This window comes from Dasypus novemcinctus, chromosome 3 (genome assembly GCF_030445035.2).
Source record: "Dasypus novemcinctus isolate mDasNov1 chromosome 3, mDasNov1.1.hap2, whole genome shotgun sequence".
Lineage (NCBI taxonomy): Eukaryota > Metazoa > Chordata > Mammalia > Cingulata > Dasypodidae > Dasypus > Dasypus novemcinctus.
In genome coordinates, this window is record NC_080675.1 from 153,572,725 (window position 1) to 153,597,242 (window position 24,518).

Here is a 24,518-nt window from a genome sequence, read left to right on the forward strand (position 1 = left end):
ATGTTCAACCCCAGACCCTATAATTTAGCCTTATCCTGTTTTTTAAATATTATTTTAATCTATAGGTGCTGCCTCCTCAAAAGTCAAGTTTCATATTTGTGTAAGAAGAATATAAGTATTTGTGTATAGGCAATGAATATCTGTGGAAGGACACATCAGACATGAACACTAGTCACCTCTGGGGAGGTGAAGTGGGTAACTAAAGAACAGGGAGGGGAGGGAGACTCTACTGTGTATTCTCTTGTACTATTTTGATTCTAACCAAGTGAATATAGTACTTCCTCAGTTTATCCTTTATCCTTTACCCTCCAACAATGGATTTGATAGGGAAAATAGCATCAACTTTCAAATTAGAAGCAATGCATATTTCCTTGTTTGGTCATATCTGTAACAGAGGAGTTCCTTTAAGCAAAGTATGCTGAGGTCTGACTGGTCAGAGTAGAGGACTAAAGAGAAGTGGCTTCAGTAGGAGGGGCCAGGGTTTCTGTGAATGTTTGTAGAACATAGGAGGAAGGGCCCAGTCATTCATTACCCTCCCTTTTCTGAATGGAATACCTGGGCAGTCCAACTCAGTGACTCACAGTCATTAAAAGGGACATAGCTAGGAAGCCCAAGTGAGGAGAAAGGAGACAGCAATTCACCAGATTAACAAGGGCCTTTATGAATTTCAGGCCATGCTATGCCTATTCGCTCCTTGACCTTTTCCCCGGATTCTCAGCTTCTGGTCACTGCTTCAGATGATGGCTACATCAAGATCTATGACGTGTAAGTTACCTTGTCAAGATTAAAGGCTTTTCACTAAAACGAATGCTGTTTGTCCCCTTATTGTTAGGAGGAGCCCTAGGGTTGTGCTGTTCCCTCTCCAGGGTCTAGCAAGGGCTTGGGTATAGTTCCCATCTGACACCCTGGTCTCCCCAGTTGCTCCTCCTCCATGCAGCACCCCTGACTTTGAGCTTAGGGTATGTCCTCAGGGCTGCTTGGAGGAAGACGTGTGTAAGTTACCTGGTACTATCAGATTCTTGATACTGTTTCTCATGCATCCTGTCTCTTGTGGGACTCTTTAATTTTAAAATCTTTTGGATAGGTAAGTGGTGTACAGATGAGGAAATGAAGCCTGGACTGTGGTTGGCCCAGGTGATAGTAAAGAATTAGAGCATCCGTTTTCTAGGGATGAGGCTGTTCGGCAGGCACTCCTCTGCCCTAGTGAGGGAGCTGTCAGTTTAGAAGCTGCTTCATCGCAGGGCTAGATCTGGGAGCCCGAGACAGTGCCTTTCTGTGGTGGTTTTTTGACTATAGGCCTAGAAGTAAGTCAGTCATCCTCTTCAGTTCACGGCTCTATCATTGTGCACCCCTGCAAGGTGCCTTTCTCTCATTCCCCCCGAGCACTCCCTCTAATGTGTTTGCTGTGTTCTTGCTACTTTGACTCAGCACTGTGAACAGCTGTCCCTGCCAGATTTGCTTCTGAATGCAGTGTTCTCATCCACTGAGTATAGTTCCCCAGCCTTAGATCCCAGGATTGTCTCCAGCTGCATTTACCATAACCGTGACCATCCATGTTCATGTCCTTTTGACCTTGGTGTAGACCTGGGAGAAAGAACCCTGTTCCGTCTAGTCTATTTCTGGCATCTCTTAGATGGCAAGAAGTGGTCAAATAGGCATAGAACTAGAATTGCTGTTTTTGGAATTAGAGCTGGCTGAGAGTGCTGGGGCCCAAAGGGGAAGATATCTCTCCGAAGCTGTCCTTACTTGTCAGTAGCAGAACCAGTGTAAACAGTAGCAGTTCATTGAATATTCTACTTGATAAGACTTTTACAGCCACTATTTGGTTGATCCTCCCAACAGCCTATGATGTAGCAGCACAGATGAGTGTGCCCATTTTTCAGATGAGGAACCCAAGCTGAGGTGGCTTTTGTCTAAGGTGGTGATACTGCATGAAGTCCCAGGACTTTTACTCTGTGATGGTCCCACTGCATCCTATTCAGGCTACCTCTCCTGGTGTTTAACTGAGGTCTGCTGTACTCTGCTGGGGGCTGTTTTCAGGGGTAAAACTGCTCAGCTGAACTCAAGTTCCACTGACCCCAGTCAGGACTTAGGGTTGGTCTTCTGCTATAGGTGATTTTACATTTTCAAAAAGTGAAAATGGCTGGAGTAAGTAGCCCTGGCTTGTTGTTGGTTGGGTTCAACATGGCCTCTCCAAGTTATGTCTGTTCTGTAGAGTGCATCTTGATGCTTTCTTTGGACATGGGGCACTGACCACCTATGGAAAGCTCTGCAAGGAGCAGAAGCTGCCATTCTCCAGACGTGGTTTCCTTGCCCCTGATGGTCTCAGTTTCCTCAGCTTAGGAGTTGGTTTGCTGAGCCTCAGTAGTGTTTCCTTATTTATTTTGAGCTTTTGAGTTCTCTGCATGTTATGGGTCTCATTCTTAGCTCTTGGTAGCATTGACACATTTTGGATTGATAGTACTATAAAAATTTGTTTCTGCAGTGAGTGATGCATTTAATTCAAAAGGGAATTTTTAAAAAAGATTTATTTACTATATATTTTTCTCCCCTTCCCCTCTCCTCCCCGCCATTGTCTGCTTTCTGTTTCCATTCACTGTGTGTTCTTTTGTGTCCGCCTGCACTGTTGTCAGCGGCACTGGGAATCTGTGTCTCTTTTTGTTGCTTCATTTTGCTGCATCAGCTCTGGGTGTGTGCAGCGCCACTCCTGGGCAAGCTGTGCATTTTTCACGCAAGGTGGCTCTCCTTTTTTCACGCAAGGTGGCCCTTCTTGTGCGTGGGGCTCCCCTACGTGGGGGGCACCACCCCTGCATGCGATGGCACTCCTTGAGTGCATCAGCACTGCCTGTGGGCCAGCTCACCACTCGGGCCAGGAGGTCCTGGTTTGAACCCTGGACCTCCTGTGTGGTAGGCAGGTGCTCTATCAGTTGAGCCAAATCCACTTCCCCAAAAGGGAATTTTTGATATATAATAATACTGTCATTATTATTGAACCAAGCAGACTTGGTTCAATTAAATGGGCAGAATTAATATCATGCCTTTCATTTCAATGATCATATTCCAAAAATTAACATCTCCATTTTGTTTGAAACTTTCCCATTTCAGACAGCATGCCAACTTGGCTGGCACACTGAGTGGCCACGCATCCTGGGTGCTGAACGTTGCGTTTTGTCCTGATGACACTCACTTTGTTTCCAGGTACGTAAGAGTCTTAGCAATATTTAAAATGCTAGGTCTTCCTGTATGAATTGCCTTAAAATCTGAAGACCGTATGACCTATTTTTTATTGGATAGCCCTTGTTTTCTGCATTATTAAATTTTTATTTAATGAAATCAATTGTTTTCAGCCTAAATAGAGGTGGATTTTTTTGAGCAGGGAAACTTATTTTTCTGTTTTCCTTATAAAGCTAAGCTTCCAGCTGTGGTTTACTTTAAGGTATACCTGTGTTCCAACAGTAACAAAGTATTTGTATGTTGTTTTTAGACCCCAGGATGGCCAAGACAGTTGAAAACATGAGCTGGACATATTAAAGGCATTTTATAGTGGGTTTCAGAAGCCTCCTAAAAGCTTTTATTTTGAAGCTTTAACAGGCCTTCCTCCCACCTGGAAATTGGTAGATGTGTGAGACTTCCGAGGAGACCACTTATTATCATGGCCAGGCAAATCACAATGTCAGGAAGATGAGAAAGCTGCCCAGTGATGCCTCCTCTTGGGACCCAGGTTGTGTGAGCAGGCTCCGAGGGGGCCTCTGAAGGTAGCAGGGTGTAGGTGAGAGGAATGTCGAGTAAGCGGTCAGGTTTCTTCCCATTTCAAAGGTGTCTAAAAATTGTTTCCTCATAGTAATGTGTACTTTTTTGAATAGTTCATCTGACAAAAGTGTTAAAGTTTGGGATGTTGGAACGAGGACTTGTGTTCACACCTTCTTTGATCACCAGGATCAGGTATGGCATAAGTAACATTTAAATTCCTTTGTGTTCGGGTTGCTAGTATCTGACACTAGGCCAAAACTTTTCTTTCCCTAACCTCGACCTGGGACACCCCTGGGATTGGGGACCTCTGTCTGTGTGGATATCTATCTGGTCAGTGTTCTTGTGCATGGCTGGGGAAGTGCTGTTGGCCTAGCAATCCTTGAGCCTTGATGTCCCTATAGAGGGCAAGAAAACATGATACTCACACGTCCTTGAAAGCCTTCTTTGGAAAATGCTGTAGCTGGTGCCTGTGGCATGCCTGGGGCCCTTTTCTGGGTTTAATGGCTAGAGCTAGCTCTGTAAGGACCTCCCTCCTTGGGAGCTTCCATTGCTTACAGGTAGTCATCACTTGTCATTTTTGGAGCTGCCTAAAGAAGTGATATGATTCTTTCCATAATATATTAGAAGTTCTTACAAGTCATTTGGCTTGTTTCCATCTTTAAATTAGGAGAGAAAAGAGAAACTTTTCTTGTAGGAGTTTCTTAATCTTTGTCAGAATTCTAGGGTAGTGCTTCTCAATTTTTAATATGCATGTGAATCCCCTGGGGATCTGGTTAAAATGCACATTGATTTGGCAAGTCTGGTGTGAGGCCTCAGATCATGAATTTCAAGCCAGAGCTGCTGGTTCTGACTACTGAGTGGCAAGGATCTTAGGGAACTAGGCAGTATTTTTAAAAATTGCCCATGGCAGTATATGTTGACCTTTAATATATATTTCCCCTCCGTGGAATGCAATTTAAAGTTAACATAATTATTCATGCTTTTCCACATTTAATCGTAAATTGTTGCCAATAAAGTTGAGGGGGTTTAATCTTGACAATCCATTCTGGACTTAAAATTTTTACTCGGGGAATAAGGCCTGGTTGGCCACGTGGCCCTGCATGGGGGCCAGAGTGTGCTACTTCAGGACAAGGTGTTTGAAGTGTAAGGCCAGCACTTGTAGGTAGCTGTTCAGGATAATGAGGCATCATCACCTGGCCCAGTCACAAGAACACTAAAATCTGGGTTAGAACACCCTGTTCTCAGGGTTAGGGGGACAGGCTGACCACCCAGAATCAGTTCCTAATAATCAGAGTAATCCTGCTGAGAGAAACTCCTACTATAACAGTTCTGTCTGGTAAGGAGTGTGACTGTTAATTCAACACTTGGCAGATAAAATCAATGCCTGCTCCCCACCCCTTGCCATGTTATCTAGCCCCTGGGACACACAGGCTCCGTAGTCCTCTAACACCACAGTGAGAATTACTGACTGCAGCGGGTGGGCACAGGAGTTATGTGCAGGGTATGGTTTGCAATTTCCCCCAAAGGCAGTGACCTCAGGATAGTTGAGGCTTTTTTCTTCCTGAAAATGTGAGAGTCTCTACTGGTCCCTTGTAGGTTCCAAGTTCATGGTATTAGGTCACCCCTTCCCTGGATTCTGAATCTCTGGAAGGTTTGCAGATACTGTAATTAATTTTTAAAAATGACATTTTTGGGGATGGGAAGGGAGGGGAGTGAATTATTTAGCAATAATGGAAGATGTCTGGTTAAAGAAAAGGCCCCATTCTCACCTCAGAGTGTTTTCCTAGCTTCAGTATATATATAAGTAAGGATGTTTATTCATAAAGAATAAATGCATTACTAGAATTTTTTTTCTCACTTTATTTACAGGTCTGGGGAGTGAAATACAATGGAAATGGTTCAAAAATTGTGTCTGTTGGAGATGACCAGGAAATTCACATCTATGATTGTCCAATTTAAATGTCAAAGTCTTCCAGGCTAATGCCATAGAGAATGTACAAATTGATCATGACATTCCTTACCTTTTCAGGCTAGGTTAAAAGAAATAGAACATTTATTGTAGTGATGGCTTAAATTTTGTAGATAAAATATAAATCTTTTCATGTTTTATTGGAAATACTATGCATACTTTAACATAAAGCATTCTTAATGCAGTTTCTGAACACGGTTCCTTTTTCATTTACCCTATCACCAGAAAAGTGAGAAAATCAGCATTGTTAAGTCAGAGTGCCTCAGAAATAAGGAGATCCAGCCACTTATTGCTCTTTCCATCTTAGAAATATGGGCATAACTCTTCCAAGATTGACTTGTGCAGTAGGAGCTCCCAGAAGCTATGATAAGGAAAGCGAATCTATTTCCAGAGTGGGGTCCTGAACAGGATATTTGACTGATGGGAACATTCTGTAGTCCTAGCTGGGTGTCGTATTTATTAAGAATGTCCCCTGCCACACTCTTGATACCCTACTGATTTAGACTAGTCTGCCTCTCTCTGGGTGGCTGCCTAAACAATGCTAAGGCTCAAGTCTGTGCCTAAGTTGAACTCCAGCCCTGTCTCAGTTATCCCAGAGTACCTAGACCTCAGTTTTCTTTTCAGCAGCCCCCTCTAGACTTGTCTCCGTATTAATTGGAAAGGTGTAAGTAGCTAATGCTCTGAAGCTCTTTTTTTCTTCAGCATAATTTCATATTCCCCTCAGTCAGATCATGTGCCTTTCCTCCAAACCGGTCACCCTCAGAATAAAATCCACACTCTATAACGTTCTGCACGTCTCTCTTCTGCCTCTTTGCTTTGCTCATCCTGCTCTAACCATGTTATCCTTACTATTTCCTCTGCCTGGAATATTCCTCCTTTGAGCCTTTACAGGTTGCCTCCCCCTTACTGTGTTCAGGTAGCTGTTCAGATGTCACCTCCTTGGAGAGTCTTTCCCCCTTTCCCTGCTAACCTTCCTTATTACTCCTCAAAGGTGTTATCACTGCCTGCCATTTGCATTTGTCCTTTCACTCCTACAGCATAAGGTCCATTAGGGTGGAAACATAATTCTATTGTACCAGCCATCCTGAGGGCAAGCTAGCACTTAACACTGTTCATTTGTGCTCTCAAAAAAAAAAAAAAGGCAAAGCTATTTGTTTCATACCAGCTTGTTTTTATTTTTAAAGTGACAAATGTACTAGTGGAATAAGATTTCAAGCAACACCCTCCAAATTCCCTTTACATAAGGAGATGAATGTAATTTTGCTCCATCACCCACTAAACAGTAGTTCTCTAGCATAATTAGGAAGTCACAGCAAAGAAACAGAACACCCTTGAGTGTGGTCCTTTTGTAAGGTGATTTTCACATAGTAAGCTTTGCTGGAAGATTGATTGGGCTTTATGTCCATCCATCCTGACCAACAGTCAAAAGTGGGCATAGGTGGGCTCTTTTTGTACTTTACACCAAGTAAGCCCCATCTAAGCAGCTGGAAACACTCTCCCACAATATTCTGTTGGAGCCCAGCCCTCCCCATTGGCTTACCCTATCTGCCATGGGTCTGACCAGCTGCCCTTTGACCTTCCTAACAGAGGTCATGGTTCTGGGCCAAACTCATGGGTACTGTATAGCCAAATAAGGGAAGATGTGACAAGTGGCTCTGCTTTAACCCAGCAGCTTAGAAGGTAGCAGTCTTTCTTCAAGAGTATTATATATAAAAGAAATAAACAGTAATGGCTAAAGGTTGAGGTAACCCTAAGGTCAAATTGTAATCCACCTGCCAGGGATTAAAACAATGACTACTTTCCCTCAAATAAACTATTTACAGTGAATTTGACAAACTAGTCCATGGTAGAGCCCATCAGTGCAGTTCTCATGAAAACAATATGGCATGAACAGGAAGCCCTTTGTAAATGTGGGTCCCCAACAAGGAGAGGAACAAGCCTTTGGGAGGGAGTTGGAGCTGGGAGAATGAAGAATGGAAAACACAAGTCCTGTGCCTTTCCAGATCCTCAAGTCATCCAGAATCACTGGTCAGATGGGAAGCTGGCTGCAGCACATGGCCAAACTACCAGCTTCTACCATAGCTTCTGCTGCTGCACTGAGGCTGCTGGGGACACAGAAGGGTTTAGTTTTTCTTTATAAATAAGCACTTTGGTGGGGGAGCATTACAACAGTTGTCAACAGAAATTCTTTAAAATCACAAAGAACAAGTCAAGGTCTCAAGCAAACAGTTACATGGGCATGTCATTTAAAACACTGGTTTGTCCTCACCACAAGGCTTGGAAGGTTCAGAAAGCTTCCAACAGAAATGGTCAAACATACAACCCATTCCAACACTTATGAGCACAGAACAGTAAGAATTAAGTTGGCCCTGCAACTTTGGGACCACAGCCCACTCAGTGTGAACCAGAGACTAAAGAGCATGTGGAGCAGAGTCCAATTCACAGGTGTGCTTTTATTCTTTAGGAGGATCATCTAGACTCAAGTCAGAAATGTAATGTTAGCAGCCCTGAGATTGTGCCCTCTGAACACTTCCATAGGGGGCGGGGGAAACCACAGACCTAGAGCTGGGCCAGGACGCCCACTGTGTGGGATTGAGTGCTGCTGTCTAAGCTGTGCTTTACTGGTGGAGTTTGATGGCAAAGCCACTAGAAGCACAAAATATTGGTATAGTCACTGGCATCTCCAAAGTATATCCTGAAAATGTAAATGAACAGATTCCATATGCAGACTAGAGATGATTTACACTAAAAACATTTAAATATAAATTAAGCTATACCTTAAGTTACAACCAAAAAGAAACAAAAGAAAAACCAAAAGACAGTCAGCAATTGAGAATGCTGAACACATAGACAGGACACCCCAAACACGAGGCCATTAAAGTGATACCATTTTCATTGTGCCAACTTTACATTCATCATGTGCTAGTCCAGCCGGGCCATGCTGTGCTGTGCCACGTCACGCTGTCTGGCACTGCACTCCTGCCCGGGGCCCATCGTCGTCCTCCTCGTAGGCCTCCCTGTGCTGGCGCCAGTTCTGCTCACTGGGACTAAATTCCTTCAGCTCCACCTGATCCATGTCATCTGTAATCCTCACCTTCTGCCGAGGAGGGAGTAAAGCTTCTAGCTGAGGAAGTTTTTCTTGAGAAAGCCAGTGTTTTTCAGGAAAGATTACCTGTAAAGGATGAGGCAGGAAAGAATGGGAGTGGTTTTCCCCCTTCCAATTAAGTCATTTAAGAATATGTCCTGGGCGGCGGACTTGGCCCAGTGTTTAGGGCGTCCGTCTACCACATGGGAGGTCTGTGGTTCAAACCCCGGGCCTCCTTGACCAGTGTGGAGCTGGCCCATGCGCAGTGCTGATGCACGCAAGGACTCCCATCCCATGCAGGGGTGTCCCCACGTAGGGGAGGCCCACGCGCAAGGAGTGCACCCGGTAAGGAGAGCTGCCCAGTGTGAAAGAAAGTGCAGCCTGCCCAGGAATGGTGCCGCACACATGGAAAGCTGACACAAGATGACGCAACAAAAAGAAACAGATTCCCGTGCTGCTGACAACAACAGAAGTGGACAAAGATGCAGCAAATGGACACAGAGAACAGACAACTGGGGTGGGGTCGGGGGAGAGAAATAAATCCTTAAAAAAAAAAAAAAGTCCCATGAAAATAAAATGCAGCAAACTTACTAAAAATTGTATGATCAGGGTCCCTCTCTCCAGGGGGGCTTTGTAGATGGGCATCCCTTCGTTGCGCACACATTTCAAGTCCCCATGTTTGATCACCTCACCTGCCACAGGAAAAGATTAGTTATGAAATGGGAAGCCCAAGGGGACCCAGAGAGGTCAGTCTTCCTTTGGGAGAGCCTGGTGGCAGGCCTAGTGTCCCATGGCAGCCAGGCAGATGAGGGCATAACTTGGCCCCTTATCACCCATCTAGGTGAAGGAGTGAGGTGAGGGGCTCGTGGGTTGGCACTCTAGCCTATGCCATGTGCCAAGAAGGCAATGCACTGGGGCATGTAGAGGCTTCTGTACACATGCTTGGCCTCTGGCACGCAGATCAGTTTCAAAAGACAAGACTCACAGAGCTCTGAGGTTCTCCTAAAGTTCTCTCCCCAGTGTTATTTCCCTCCTAGCACAGGAAAAGGGACAAAAAAAGTCTCTCAAAAATATGCTCTTCAGCTCAGTAAGCAAAAAAGGTGAAAAATGCTTAAGAAATAAATGTGGAGGGTGTGTGCAGAAAAGGGGAAGATAAAAGCTAAATACCAATTTATCCAGCTGCCCCATCCCCTGGGAAAATGGTATTCCACATAAGGGACTATTCGGAAAGTGAAAGCTCCCTTCAAGAAGAAATCTTTCAAAGTACATCATAGGAGCTTTGTAAAATAAAGCATGCTGACAACTCTTTATCCTTGGGAGCATTCATGAGCAGGTCTGTGACAGACCTGGTGGTGGCCCCTCAGCTGCTGGACTCTGTGTTCTTAGGTGTTTTGTGCTTTCTTTGTGTTAAGAGTTTGTCTGTGTCCTTGGTTCCTATCAGGTGTCACTTCTTGTTCTCAAGGACAACTTCTCCACGCTTCTAAGTGTAACCTGCTGAGGGGCTGGAAAATTGTGAGGCCAAGCATGGAAAACTACATGTAAGAGGAGGGAACAGCCATGTGTCAGGCTCTCCTGCCAGATGAATTCTGTTTTTGGTCAGAGGCCTCACACTCTTGTGCAGGTCCTAAGTCCCTTTTTAATCACCTGATTCTCAGCAATGTTCAAAATGGCCTGTGGGCCCTGTGGTGAGGAAGGCATTTCAACAGAATAAAGAAGGAGGAAGGGAGAAGAAGAAATAAGCCAAAATAAGAAAAGGGTGAAGGAAAAAAGGGAGTGGACACATATACACAGAAGATAAGAGTAAAAAGAAAAAGCAGAGTAATAAGATAAAAGGAATCTCCAGCAGAAAGCTTTCTGGACACCCTGCCTTCACTTACAGCTAAGCACAGGACTATGGATTCCCTGGGGTTCCCTGCTGCTTCCTTCCTTCAGGGTTCCCATACCACCCTCATTCTGTCCTTGGCTTCCAGGGTCCCCATGGCTGAGAGGCAGCGAGAAGCACTGGGCTCCAACCCCACAGCAGGACCTCTGCTCCAGGGAGTTGTTCACCAAGGATATGCTCTCCCACAGAAGTTACCCATGGGTGCTGCCCAGTTCTGGCTCTTAGAAAGGCCGGAATGGGGGCTGATCTGCTTACGGCAACAATGTTAGGAATTCTTGGGCTCATCCAGGGGGTCTTGGGCACATCCCTGCTCACAACCTGCAGCCTAGGCTTTGTGAAAACTAATCCTTAGGAATTCCTACTCAAAAACAAGAAGAGGACATGGGAATCATGAGCATTCTATGGAATGGAACCTTGAATAGGATGTTTTATATTAAAATCGTCATACAAATTTTGCCTTTCAAATCTTGCACTCCAGTGCTTTTTCCACAATCTTGATTGTGTGTGTGAGTGCACATGTGCATACATGTAAAGCAAATAAAAAAGCAAATGGGGTAAAACATTAACAAAAGGCAAACTGGGTAAAGAGAGAAACAGGTGTCCCTGTACTACTGTTATTTTTACAACTTTTCCTAAGTTTGAAATTATTTCCAAATAAAAAGTAAAAAAACCCAGACACCAAAAAAATTGTGATCAAGTCTTAGATGTATAATTCTATTTTATATTATGCCCAGAAAAAGCAGCAGCAGGAGCCAAAGAGAAAGAGTAGCTGGAAAAGAAAACAAAGAGTGAGGGAAGAAGGCAGGCAAAGGACAAGGGAAGGGGCAGAGAGAGAAGTGGGCACTCTCGGGCACAGGGGCAGAAAAGGCCTAGGCAGTGGGTCTGGGAAGTGTGCTGGCGCCGCAGTCTGCTCAGCCCATGGGGCTTCAGAGTCTTATCACCAGCTACCACTGCCCAGGGATTGGTTTATCAGCTGGTTACCTCCTGCACTGGCCCTGAACTGCCCCTCTAGCCGTAAACCCTCAGATCCCCAAAGGAAATGTTACTCCCTGATGCTGTGGCCAGCAAGGGAATTAGGACAGGGCTGCTCACGGCCAGCTGTGGGGCCCAGGGTGCCCTGTGGCTGGCCACCCACCCTGTCAAGATTTCTTTAATGTGGATGATCGACTCCTCTCCATCGAAGTCCAGTGTTATTCAGAAGCAATTTGACTTTGAGTCAAATCCCTAACCTGCTTTCTGTCCCTTCTCTAACTTGCCTGCATTCCTCTCAGCAACTTTTAGGCAGGCACCACGGTGCCCCCACGGATCTTAGGGTATAGCAGACACTAACTCTCCTAGTAGCTGGGAGCCTGAAATCCCTGCAGGGCTAGTATGCAAAGAGCTCAGGCTCCTGGGAACCTTTTGGCCCAAGGGCAGTTCCCTCAGGGTCCTATGGATGTGTGCAGGCATCTAGCCTCCAATGATATGCTGGTAGACAGTCTTTTTTTCAGGAAAATTTCTATTCTATTCTAGCATTCTTTTGCAATGTCTCCCACATGTAACCAACAACACAGGCTAGAGGAGCCTGAAGACGGATCAGCACAGAGCACCACACGATGGGAAAAAGGCATTGCTTATCATCAGCTGTGTTCTCTTCTTAGACAAAGTGTTTAAATTCAACTTTAATTGGCAAATCCAGTTAGAACTTTAGACCCCAAGTTTTCTGTTTGAGGCTCCTCAAGTTCACTCTCAATTTTTTTTTCTAGGAGAATATAAAAGAAATCCAAAAAAGTTTCAAGAGCATCAGACATTAGTGATGACTTTAAATTGAGAAAATCTAGTTACAGTAACTTGAGTAACAGGAAGTCAACCTAAAATGGGACCCCAGGGCAACCTGCCAGGATTGTGCCAGTCACACAGAAGAGCTACAACAGAGACACATTTGCAACATTACCTGATTTGGATGTAATTACAAGGATTCGATCATCCAGTGTTTTTATCGTCTTCTTGAAGCCACAAAGGGCTTCAGAAAGCTGAATTTTCATTTTCATGATCAAGTCATGGCCTCGTCTCTGAAAGACACTATGATCCTTCTGATCAAGCACAATTATGACATCACCAGGCTCCAGCTCAGGCTCCTGATCTCCTTCTCCATGAAATAGTATCTTTTGCCCATCTTTCATACCTATGAGACATCATCCCTTTCTGATTAGCCATTTCTCTTAAAAATAAGACTTTCCATAAGACTTCTGAAGAAGGTACACAGTCCTTTGGGGGATCCTTTATTCATCAGCCCTCCCAAACTTGTACAGGGATAGGGGTGGGAGTGGTGACTGGGGTAAGCACTGAGGTTTAACCTCCCCTAGCAAACATGGGTCCTTGGCAAGGTGGGCAGCAAGGAGATAGGAAACAAGGTCATGATCCCCACAGGTTCCCACTGCACTCCCCCACCTGCCCAGGCACTGTGCGGCCACCACTGGTGCCTCATCGAGAGCCCATGGTCACCACCCACTTCCAGGGACTCATGCAGTACAACTCAGGGGAAGGACGGGGAAAGGACAGCCAGCCAGTCACTCCTAGCAAGTCAGGGTGTGCACCCAGGCCCAGGACAAAAGCATGTTTAAATAAGAATCCCTCTCACAACTCCTCTGTTGGTGAGGGTGTTTAGCCTTATGTTTTTGGTCTCATCTCTGATCTAAGCTGCATTTGCTGGATTGGGAAACCACAGAATAATCAGGAAATATTTTGGAGAATAGTTGAGACTGAAAAAATGTCTTAAAATGATTGTGCCAGGCAGATCAAATAATAGGGGAATGCACTGTATTGAAAGATCTCATGCAGCAAAGGAAATGTGTGGAGAAAAGCAACATGTAGCTACAAAGACTTATCCCCAAGCCTTATGGCCAATGAGCAATAAAAGTTAACAGGAAGGAAAATATATATATATATAAACAAAAATTAAAAATACTAAAAAATAAAAATATAAGAAAAAAGCTAACTGAAGAACATTCCAAAAGATCCTAAAGGAATGGCCTAAGAATGGCTGAAGAGGGAAAGGAACCAAAACTAGGGTCATGTAAGACTTTCAGGGTTTCAGAGAACCTTAAAAAGAGGTGGTTTTTATCTCAAGAAAGCAGACCTCGGCAAGAAAACTTTAGCAAGTAACATGGAATGGAAATAAGGTCAGGGTGGGTCAAGAGAAGATGACCTGGCAACAGGAAGAATTTTTACCACACCTTAATATTGCTGAAATATAGGTTGTCATGTATCTCATTCCCCTGCTACCTAAGCTGTGTTGTATGTTCCATGATTAGCAACCGAGAGGCATTTCCAGCAACTGGGAAGAGCCAGTTACGCGCAGCCTCACCTTTTTCAACATGCACCTCGATAATCTTCTTCTCTCGGATGACCTTGGCACCATTGCAGCTCTCACAGCGGTCCTTGGGGTTGATGCGCTCACCCTGGCCCTTGCACTCAATGCACACTGTCTGGATCTGCTGTACCATGCCTGGCCCGATCTGCTGGATGTGAATCTGCATCCCCCGGCCCTTGCACAAGGGGCACTTCTCAACAGCCCCCTTCTTCCCACCGACACCTGCAGGGGGACAAAAGCGAGAGCTTTGTCCCTGCTGCGTGCCATGGTAGAAAGGTGATGAGCAATTAATTTGGACACTGGAGTGGGGTTGGAATTCTAATTATTGACGATCATGAAAAGCAACGTGGATGAGTCTGGGTGATTCTCGTTTGTTTATGGCTGTACACAGCCAAATCTACTACTTTAACTTCACCAAATGTGTCCTCTTCCTTACTCCCAGGGTGCGAAAACACCCATGCCTACACAGGAATGGATAGGTTGACACTGTGGAGAAGCGGAGAAAACATATCTTGTCAATTGGGCTGACTTCTCAGTTCAGCCAAATCCCCTGTGAGAAAATGTGGGCATAGGGTCACCAGATCTGCCTGTTCTTGAAAAAATCTGATTTTAAAAATTACAGTAATTATATAATTACATTAATTTTATAATTACAATGGCATTTAGGTCAGGGGTCAGCAAACTATAGCCAGTTCCCTGGTTTTGTAAACAGTTTCACTGGAATTCCTTTACACATTGTCTATGGCTGCCTAAGGGCTACAATGGCAGAGCTGAGCATTTGCAATAGAGACCAGATGGCCCACAAAGCCTAAAATATTTACTATCTGGCCCTTTATAGAAAAAGTCTGCCAACCCCTGGATTAGGTGATTGCTCCCGATTTTGAAGTTTTTCAGATAATTGTCAACATATCAAATGATGACAATTTAATAAAACATTCCTTCAGGCAAAGAGCTGTGGTCTCCAGACCACCTGGTTCACAATCTCTGACACCTTCATACAGAAAAGAGAAGTTATTTTCTTTGGAATTTTAAAACAACCAGACTTGTTTTCAGATCAAAGGGATCAGAACTGTGAGATTCATTTAAAAATTAATTTTTACCTTCACATTTCTCACAAATTACATTTTTCTGAAGGGCCAATTTCTTTGTGACTCCATTATATAAGTCTTCAAGTGTCACAGATAGCTGATGTACGACATTCTTGCCTTATCAAAAACAAAACCAAACAAAAAAACAATTAGTAAAACTGTATTAAATATACCTCTGGATTAAATGCCACCCATATGTTTAGCTCATAGGAAGTATCCAGAGACATGAAGGTGTGCCTGCGATATCCCTTCCCTTCCCTGAGAGAAGCAATGCTTCTATTACAACCCGCCTGTCCTTCCGGCCCTCAGCCAAGGTCGAGAACTAACACCCTCTGGCTATGAGTAGCAGTTCAATCATTTATAGATGTCATCAAAAGACTTTCCACCTTTATTTTCAAATAAATTTTCAGAACAAATCTGAGGACAGGCAGATTACCCAAGTGGTTAACTAAATGCTCCCCACGAAAGGAGCCCTTCCTCATAGATGAATTTGTGAAAACCCAAATCTCTGGACCCTTAACTGAAATTCTTCCTTGGGCACAAAGTTCTTTGCTTTCTGAAAAACCATCATCCTTTTGTAATTTGTCATCAGTGGGACTCTCGCATCTGCCAAGTTGTGCTGCTGCTGCATTAAAGGCAGTGGGCGTCCGGTCCTCGGGATGGGAGCCTACTTGTTCCAGCGCTGTGCCAGCCTGGCAGGACTGACAGCATCACAACATCACGGCTGCCCGAGGGGCTCTCACAGTCACCAAGACCAGCTGTCCTTGTTTATTGGCTGTCATCTTTGAGAGATGACTTAATTAAGGGCGTGAAGTTGTTCATCTCAAGACAGTGAGAGAGCTGGGCAAGAGAAAGCCCAAGGTTTTAATCACACGCCCACACTATTAATTCCATGAACAGGCAAAATACCCCAGGCAACAGGGGAAGGCTTTTTCCCAAAAAACACTTTGTGATTTTTCAGGACATTGTGTTCACAGAATTGACACCCCACTTTGTTGAAGCCAAAAGTCAATTATAATGTGACAATGAGTGCAGCTTCATTTATCCAGGGACTTCTCATTGACCAAAACCAAAACCACACTTCTGTAAACCCCACTGCAGTGCTTATTTATTCTGATTTCACCCAGAAATGTAATAAGCTTGGTTATCTATCTGGTTTTGAGGTCCAAAGCAGATTATGAACAGCAAATGAGACATGGGTAAAGGGTCTAAAAACAACCACCAATATCAATTAGAGGTGACCACTCATGACATGGCAGGAGGTAAGATGTGGAAAAATTAGGAATAGCAAACCCCAGAGCTCTAAAACAGGGTGGCCTGTGGCCCTTCAGCTAGGACTTAAGAGGGCCTCCAGCTCTCAGTGATGAAGCTGCTGTCCACACTACATTTTGAAAGGACAGGCAAGTAATTTTTTTTTTACAAAGATTTGAAAACACAGACAAGTCAGTTCTGTTACCTAGAAAGCCTCCTGGGCACACTGAGTAAATGAGGCTACCCTGAACATCGCAGAGTATCGACCGTAGCGCCCAGGGGCCCCGACCCAGGCTGGGGAAGTAGGCACAGGGTGAGAGGAGGGGGCGCAGGAGGGGAGGGATGAGCTCTTGGATCTTGGCCTCACTAAGAACCAGAGAAGGTGCCACTTAGGTTCCTGAGGGCACTCAGAAGACTGACCCCAATGATTTAAAGACAAGATGAACTTGACCTTCCTCCTCTATCCCCCACTCGGCTGGCTCCCTTTTACCCGCATCGTGTTGTATCTGGAGAGTGTCAGGTAACTGCTGAAGATCCTGCGAGATTCAGGGTAGCCTGGAACTAGAAAGTGATGAGCTATTTAAAGCTTGTGATCCTAAAGCATGACAAATGTACCCTTTTACGATATGATCCATCCTGATTCCAACAGCACGACAACTTTGGAAACTGTAACACTTGCTTACGTTTCTTTAAAAACATTTACCTCTTCTCTCTCGAGCCATCCGTCCTCCACCACCAAAGAACATGTCGAAGATGTCCATGGGTGAAGAGAAGCCGGGGCTCCCTGAGCCGCCTTCTTTAATTGCCTGCTCCCCGCCCTGGTCATAAATGTCCCTTTTCTTTGGATCTGAAAGCACTTCATATGCCTGGGATATGAGCTTAAACTTGAAAAAGAAGAAAAAGACAGATTAAAAAGAGGGCAAGCTTTTCATTTTTTATTAAGCAAACCTACCATACCAATGTTACCCAGAAACAGGCATTACTGCACCCAGCCCCCAAACTAGCTGGTCTACATACATCCTCTTACTGGAACCTTATTTTTTCACTTATTTCCCTTGTAATGTGGGAAACACAAGGCAAACATTATTAAGGACATGGTGGCAGGGACACTGCAAAGTGTAAGGAAGAGAAAGCAGCAGGGAAGGACAGTTTCTCCTACTCTGGCTGTACTAACAGGAAGAAGGTGAGCTGGGCTCAGGTGTGGCCAGGCCAGCCAGGCCTTCTCTATACCAGTTGACGCAGGCATTGCCCAGGCCGACTACTGGCTCTCCAGCTGCTGGGGATTGCTATTTACTGCTGTGAAATGCCACTAGAGATACCTCATGAGCACCTAACCATATGTCCAGCACTGGGCAAACCGGATCTCCTGACCTTCCCCCAAAGTCCTGCTGCTCCTAGATATCCCCCATACCTCAATCAATCGGTAATGCCAACAACATTTCTTCTCTCTTACATCTCATCTGCCAACAAATCCCATTGACTGTCCAGTACCCTGAGACAGACACACTATCCCTTGTGTAGCACTGCTACCAAAAATGCATCATTGAACTCCAACTGTAAGAAAACAATCAGAAAACCCAAATTGTGGACATCCTGCAAAACTGGTCTGGACTCTTAAAAAATACCAGCATCACAAAAGACAAGATTAGAGGAGACTAAAAGAAAGGAAAACCAAATGCAGCATGTGATCCTGGATTGGATCCTTCTCTGAGGGAAAAATGGCTACAAAGGACAGTACTGGAACAATTGGAGAAATGTGTACTTTTTCCCCTCCATGTTAAACTTCTTGAACTTTATAACTGTACTATGGCATATATACAAGGGTGTCCTCCTTCCTAGGAGAAACATGTTGAAAGTATTTAGGGCTGAAAGGTTATAATGTATGCAACTTACAAAAGCATGAGCAAATAACAACAACAATACTACTAATGACTGAAGCAAATGTGACAAAAGATTTATAAATGGTGAAATAAAGTGATGGTTATACGGTGTCCACTGCACCACTCTCATCTTCTCTGTAGGTATGTAAGTTTTAAAATCAGGACACGAACATACCCAAAATCCATCCCTTCTCACCACCATCACCATGCCCACGCTGGTCAACACCGCCATCTCTTGCCTGGTTTACTGCTATAGCCTACCCACTGGTCTCCCGACTTCCGTCTTCACTCCGGCTTTCAGTCTGTTCTGCACATGGCAGCCCGAGCCAGCCTGTGAGTCCTATCAATCTTCTGCCCCCCCTCCCAGGTGGCTCATGTCCCTTAGAGCACTAGCCAGGCAGTCCTCACTCTGAGCTACAAGACCAACCTGAGACCTCTCTACCTTAGGCTCCTCCTGCCACCTCAGTCCCACCACCCCCCTGCTGCTCCACCTTCACTAGCCTCCTGGCCTGTCCTCAACACCCCAGCATGTACCTGTTCTTGGCCTGCTAGGGCCTTCTCTGCTCCTCTTTCAAGCCTTTGCTCAAACGCTACCTTCTTAGGGAGGCTTCCCCAATAACCCTGTTTTAAAATGACAACCCTACCCCCTAGAACACTGACCTTTTCTGTTTTACTTTTCACCTTTATCTTTTCTGTATGTGGTAAAATACATAGAACATAAAATTTACCATTGTAACCCTTTTTAAGCGTATAGTTCAGTGATTTTAAGTATATTCACATTATGTAACCATTACCACTATAAGTTCCAGAACTTTCTCAGCACCCCAAATGGAAATCCCATACCCATTAAGCAGTCTCCTCCCATTCTCCTCTCTCCCCTGGCAAACTATAAATCTGCTTTCTGTAGATTTGCCTATTCTGGATAATTCAAATAAATGGAATCATACAATATGTGTGGCCTTTTGCGTCTGCCTTCTTTCATCTAGCTTAATGTTTTTGAGGTTCATTCAAGTTGTAGTCTGTATCAGCCCCACATTATTATTCTCCATAACACTAATCACCTTCAGACACACCATATCATTTATTATTCATGTTATATCTCCCAACTGCAATATAAGCTTCTTGAGGGCAGGAGTATTCCCAGCTTTGTCCACTGCTATATACCTGAGCCTTGAAACTGTGCCTGGCATATAGAAGGCACATTGGTAAATATTTGTTAAATGAATGGCCCAGTCCTGGGAATTCAGAAATGAATGAGGTACGGTCTTGGCCCTCCTGGGGCTACAGTTCAGTCAGACACAGGTGTATACAGAAATATCCTATGGTGCAGCTGGCTCCATAAAATATACAGAATGTTCAGTGACGTGAAGATAAAAATATGGAAACTACTGACAGAAACATGAAGTTTTTTCTTGTATAGATCTCTGATCTGAGGTAGCTAAAAGCTGAGCAATTTTTTTTTTAAAGGCTTAAAAGGACATCAGAATCATAGAGAAGGTGGCTAGAGCTTTTGACATGTTAATTCTTGCACTATTTCTGCAAAGAAATAGTATCAGTCGCTTTGTGCCCTTTCCATGGAAAATTGAAGTGTAGGTATCAAGTGGCTGGCATGGATGATTAGAAAGCAGTGAGGGGAAGCGGCTGAGCCTCAATCAGTTGGGCTCCCGTCTACCATATGGGAGGCCCTGGGTTCGTGTCCCAGGGCCTCCTTGTGAAGGCAAGCTCGCCCGCATGCTGCGAAGCACCGCCCAACTCACAGGCACCGTGGAGAGCCCACTCAGCAAGGTGACACAACAAAAAAAAGGGAGACAAGCTAAAACACAGAAGAGCACTCAGCGAATGGACAGAGAGAGCAGACAGCATACAAAAAGGCACCGGGGGTGGCGGGGGGGGGGGGGGGGGGGGGAGGTGTAGATAATTAAAAAAAAAAAAAAACAAGCAATGAGGCCAGGCTGGCCCAGAGAGGTTCCCTGCCCTGTCTGTAGTTCTGGGACTAGGTGAATATGCTGCAGGAGAATTCCTAGTAAAAATACTCACCAAATAGCCTAGATACCTACAAGACACTTAGACTTAAAGGAGTTAATGATTACTCTAAGAATGGAAAAGGTTGTCTTATAAGATGGTGACTTCCCTGTCACTTGGGGCATTTGATCAGGGGTCAGATCTAACATGTGAAAGGGGCTGTGACTAATTGTTGGGGTGTCATCCCACCTACTGAGTCCTGGCACTACAGAGTTGAATTCAGCTCCTTGCCTCTACCCGCTTCTCACAGTTGGTTTGACCAGCTCGCCTTTCGGATTGCGATAATCTGCCACAGAACCTTACTAGGATCATTATACAGCTGGAAAAAAAAAAATGGCTTTGAAGACTACATAGCAACCTGGAAAAGTACCTGTGATAAAAACATTAAGTGAAGAGAGAAAAAAGTATACGTATAACCATCATGGAAAAAGCCTGGGCAAAGCAGCCCAAGGATAGAGGTTAGGGAGATGGATGTTTGGCAGGTTTTCCTCTATATTCTGAAATTTCCTGCAATGTTATCCTATCTTTTATGATTTTTTTTAACTTGAACATCTATCATTCAAATTAAAAGTTATAGTGAAATCAGCTAAAAGGCCAAACTCATCTCACAAGCTGGTTAGGGCAGTAGCCAAGTATCTGCTCCCCCAACCTCAGAGACTATCTTGCTGACCCACCACCCTTGCATCTTACAGAAAAGCAGCTGCAGATAAGAACAGCCTCCACACAGAGCGCCTGACAACAAATATAGGCTGCCCTCAATGCTTAGCAACCCAGGACAACAGGACAAAAAACAAAGACTGACACCCCAACGGCCTTCTCAGTTGTCCTGGAGCAAGCAGGGAAAGGACCAGCTTAATCTATTTTTGAAGAGACATTAATAATACAGTGACAAACTTAAGAGGAAGAAAAAAATAAAAGGGTTCCACCTATGACAGATCAAGTGGCCAAGAACAACACCCAGACTTGCAGGAGAAAGAAAAGGTCTGCACAGTGCACCTGGCACACAGTAGGACCAGAACAGGAGGGGTTTGGTGAATGAGTCCCCTTGGGGGAACTTTACAGCAGAGTTTCCATAAACTGTGTCCCTAGTCACTTCTACCTCTTTGATTTCCAATTCCAAATCTACTGATCTCCCAATTCCCCTCCCTTCACTACACCAATTTTCCTTCTGACCTGTGCCTTCTACAAAGCTCTCTCCTCCTCCAGCACAGAAATGTTGAAAATCCATTTCTTCTCATGACAGCTCTTTTCTCAGGCATTCCACCAACCAACATTTTAGCACCTACACTGCATGGCTAGACACAGGACACATTAGTGGGCAGTTAAAGTAGGAAGAGTATTAGGACAGTAGGTCAGTCTATGGGTCTGGAAGATGTTTTAGCTGAGAACTAAAGGGTTTTTCCCCCTTCAGTGAGGAGGAGAAAGTATTCTTGGCAGTGGGCACATCACAGAACACCCCACCAACCCCCAAGCTGAGAGGGAGCTGCCAAACCTCCCTTATCACCAAGAGCCTCATTTCATGTGACACTAATTCAGTGCGTGGCTATAAGTATTACTTTAAAACAAATCAAACAGCCTGCTCAGACAGGTGTATACAGCACAAATGTCATACAGATCAAATTCAATTAAAAAAAAAAAAAGCTTCAAAACACCAAAAGCACACTCACCTCAAACTATTCACGCAGTCTTGAATTTACTCAATGCTATGAGATTGGACCTGAAACTACGTCAGAAGACTTTCCCACACATTGCCTTGAGTCAGTCTGCTGGAATATGGAATGAGAAGCCTAAAAGTGCTCTCCTTAAAGGAGATTCTCAGAAGCACACTATAATGAATTTAGGAAGCCCATCCATGAATCACCAGTACCATGCAGAAAGCCAGTTAATTAAAGAGCCACCGTAAGCCAACTAAATATAGATGAGCAAGAACACAAGTGGGTAACAGACAAATGGTCTTACAGGAGAGCATTTTAAACTTGTGACAACCACATTCAGCACATGTGGCTAAATATAAATATTCTATCACTGCTGCCACAGGCCAACCTTCCTTAAGGAGCTTTCTCAGGCGTGGAAAAACTCAGACAGGTATTTTGAAACTAGCATCATCTCCACAGATCTAAAACGCTAGTTTGACAATCGGTGGCTTCAAAAGCGGGCAGGTGTCATTGCTATTAGCTACTATAATGGCCCCACTTCCCAAAACCCATTCTAATAACAAAATGGCAAGAAGTGAAGGGAGGAGTGGGAAGGACAAGCTTTTCTTGTAATGCCTGATGCTAAAACTAACCTATTTAGGTGGTTCATGAGTCTCCTTGGGGCCAATAGTTAGGCTGTCTCTGTCCTTCTGAACCGCCTAAAAAAGTTTAACTTAAGTCTATTATTCAGAGCATTGTCATCCAAATATAGGTATTTATGCTCAATCGTGGGTCACTTGCCAACATGTAAGGGGATGTGCCAGATTACAAATCTTCGTGTCCCTGTTTAAAATAAAGAAAACGTGATCGTTCAACATCTGACAACCTTGTTATCAGGTAGGAGACAGGCACCCAGACCCAATCCAGTCCATCAATCTCAAGAGAGACACCGGGTTTGTCCACTAGCTCAGAAAAAAGCAGCTGGTCCCTAGGACACAGGCATCAACAGGGAATACGAGCACAAAAATAATTCAGTCCCGGTCGTTCCCGACAAGTACACAATTTCTGGTCGTGCAAGCCTCCGTTTCCTTGTCGTTTGCCGGCTGCCCCTCACAACCGGGTGCCTGCAAACCCTGTGAAAACTGGGCTCCCACGTTTCAGACCCAGCGTCTCCTGGGAGTCTGGCGCACACAGTAGGGCTCCATAAACACTTGTGGAACAAAGGGAGGAAGGAATGGGCTGCGCGGGGGCTCACGAGGGGTCCGAGTCCCTCAGGCCCCAGCCCCGGCCCCGATTCTCCCCGGGGCGCGGCGCCCCCCGGGCTCCGGCCCGAGCGCTGCGGCTGCGCGGCGCCCGCCTCACCCGCCAGGGCGGCTCGGTCTCCGCCGCCTCACACGCCCACAGCGCCCGCCCGCCCGCCGCGCGGCCTCACCTTCTCGCCCTCATCCGGGTTCTTGTCCGGGTGGTACTTGAGCGCCAGCTTCCGATAGGCCTTCTTGATCTCCTCCGGGGAGGCGCTGGGCTTCACCCCCAGGATGTCATAGTACTCGGTCTCCTTCACCATCGTGGCTCTGCGGGGCGGGGCGGGGCGAGGCTGGTCAGCGCGCCCCGGACGCCCCCGCCGGGCCCCTCGCCCGCGCCCCTCGCCCGCCCGTCCCGGTCACGGCCGCCGCCGCCCGCCGCGTCCGCCCGCCCGCGCCGGCTGCGCCGCACTCGAGCGCCGGCTCCTCCGCGGCGGGTTTTATTCGGCGCCGGCGGAAGGTTCCGCAAGGAGACAATGACGCCACAAAGACCCAGAACCTTCGCGGAGGTTCCGGCGGCGTCTGGACGCCCCGGCTCGGGCGCGGCGGCGGCTTCCCGGGCCGAGTCTCCGGCGCCGCGTGCAGCCCGCTCACCCGTCCTCCTGCTCGGGCTCCTGCTCCTCCGGCCGCCCCTCCGACTCGCCCGAGCTCCAGTTCTGACCGCCGCCGCGGGCCATGTTGGCGGTCTTGGGAGGCGGCTTCGGAGTGGGGGGCGCCTTCCGACGACCGTCGCGCCGCCCCGGGGCCGCCCCCTTGCCCTTCCGTGCGTCCGTGGGGCCGGCGGGCTCGTGGCTCAGGTGGTCTGGAGCGCCGCGCCGGCGGGAGCCCTGCACCGGGGGACTGGACTGGGGGAGCTGCGTCCTGCGCTCCCCACCCGACCTCTCCTCGGGGGTGTGGCCGTCCTCTGTTTGGTCACGGCAGGGATGCGCCCTGAGACTGGCCTCGGATTGTTGGAGTCTTGAGGGGTTTGGATTTGGTTGGGACCCTCTACCTTGATGAGGCCCGGTTCCCCGAGGCCTCGCAGCTGTTGGCACCCCCCGAGGCATCTTTAAAGGCTTGGGTTAACCCAAGCCTTTCCAGCTGTGAATAGTGGTCCTTCTTTGGCCCAGATGTGGACAGGGCCCTCTCCACTGCCCACAACTGGGAGCCCCTGAAGTCCCCCAACGTTGGGCAGTGACGTCCCCCAGATGTGGGCAGTGACGCCCCTCAGATGTGAGCAGCGACGTCCCGCAGATCTGGGGGCGGGGCAGTACCCTCTCTTCTTCCAGAGGTGTGAAACTGCCACCTGCTCTCCGTGGGTCATG

The 24,518-nt window shown here is 46.1% G+C and overlaps 2 protein-coding genes across 4 annotated transcripts in view; one reads left to right on the forward strand and one right to left on the reverse strand.

The window, feature by feature from the left end:
- SKIC8 (SKI8 subunit of superkiller complex) overlaps nt 1-5,903 on the forward strand; it is a 29,714-nt gene extending 23,811 nt beyond the window's left edge. For all 3 annotated transcript variants that reach the window (XM_004480384.4, XM_004480386.5, XM_004480385.5), the window contains exons 8-11: nt 672-765; nt 3,106-3,198; nt 3,864-3,942; nt 5,620-5,903. In XM_004480384.4, coding sequence (XP_004480441.1) covers nt 672-765; nt 3,106-3,198; nt 3,864-3,942; nt 5,620-5,709 — 356 coding nt within the window. In that variant the 3' untranslated portion in view covers nt 5,710-5,903. The remainder of the gene's footprint in view (nt 1-671; nt 766-3,105; nt 3,199-3,863; nt 3,943-5,619) is intronic.
- A 966-nt stretch (nt 5,904-6,869) lies between these two features.
- On the reverse strand, nt 6,870-24,256 carry DNAJA4 (DnaJ heat shock protein family (Hsp40) member A4). Its single transcript, XM_004480383.3, has 8 exons — nt 23,809-24,256; nt 23,346-23,484; nt 17,081-17,261; nt 15,139-15,243; nt 14,033-14,260; nt 12,620-12,850; nt 9,396-9,496; nt 6,870-8,891 (listed from the first exon to the last, which is right to left on the reverse strand). Exons 1-8 carry the CDS (start codon nt 23,889-23,891, stop codon nt 8,676-8,678), a joined length of 1,284 nt encoding a protein of 427 aa, XP_004480440.3. The 5' UTR covers nt 23,892-24,256; the 3' UTR covers nt 6,870-8,675.
- Between the last annotated feature and the right edge of the window lie 262 nt (nt 24,257-24,518).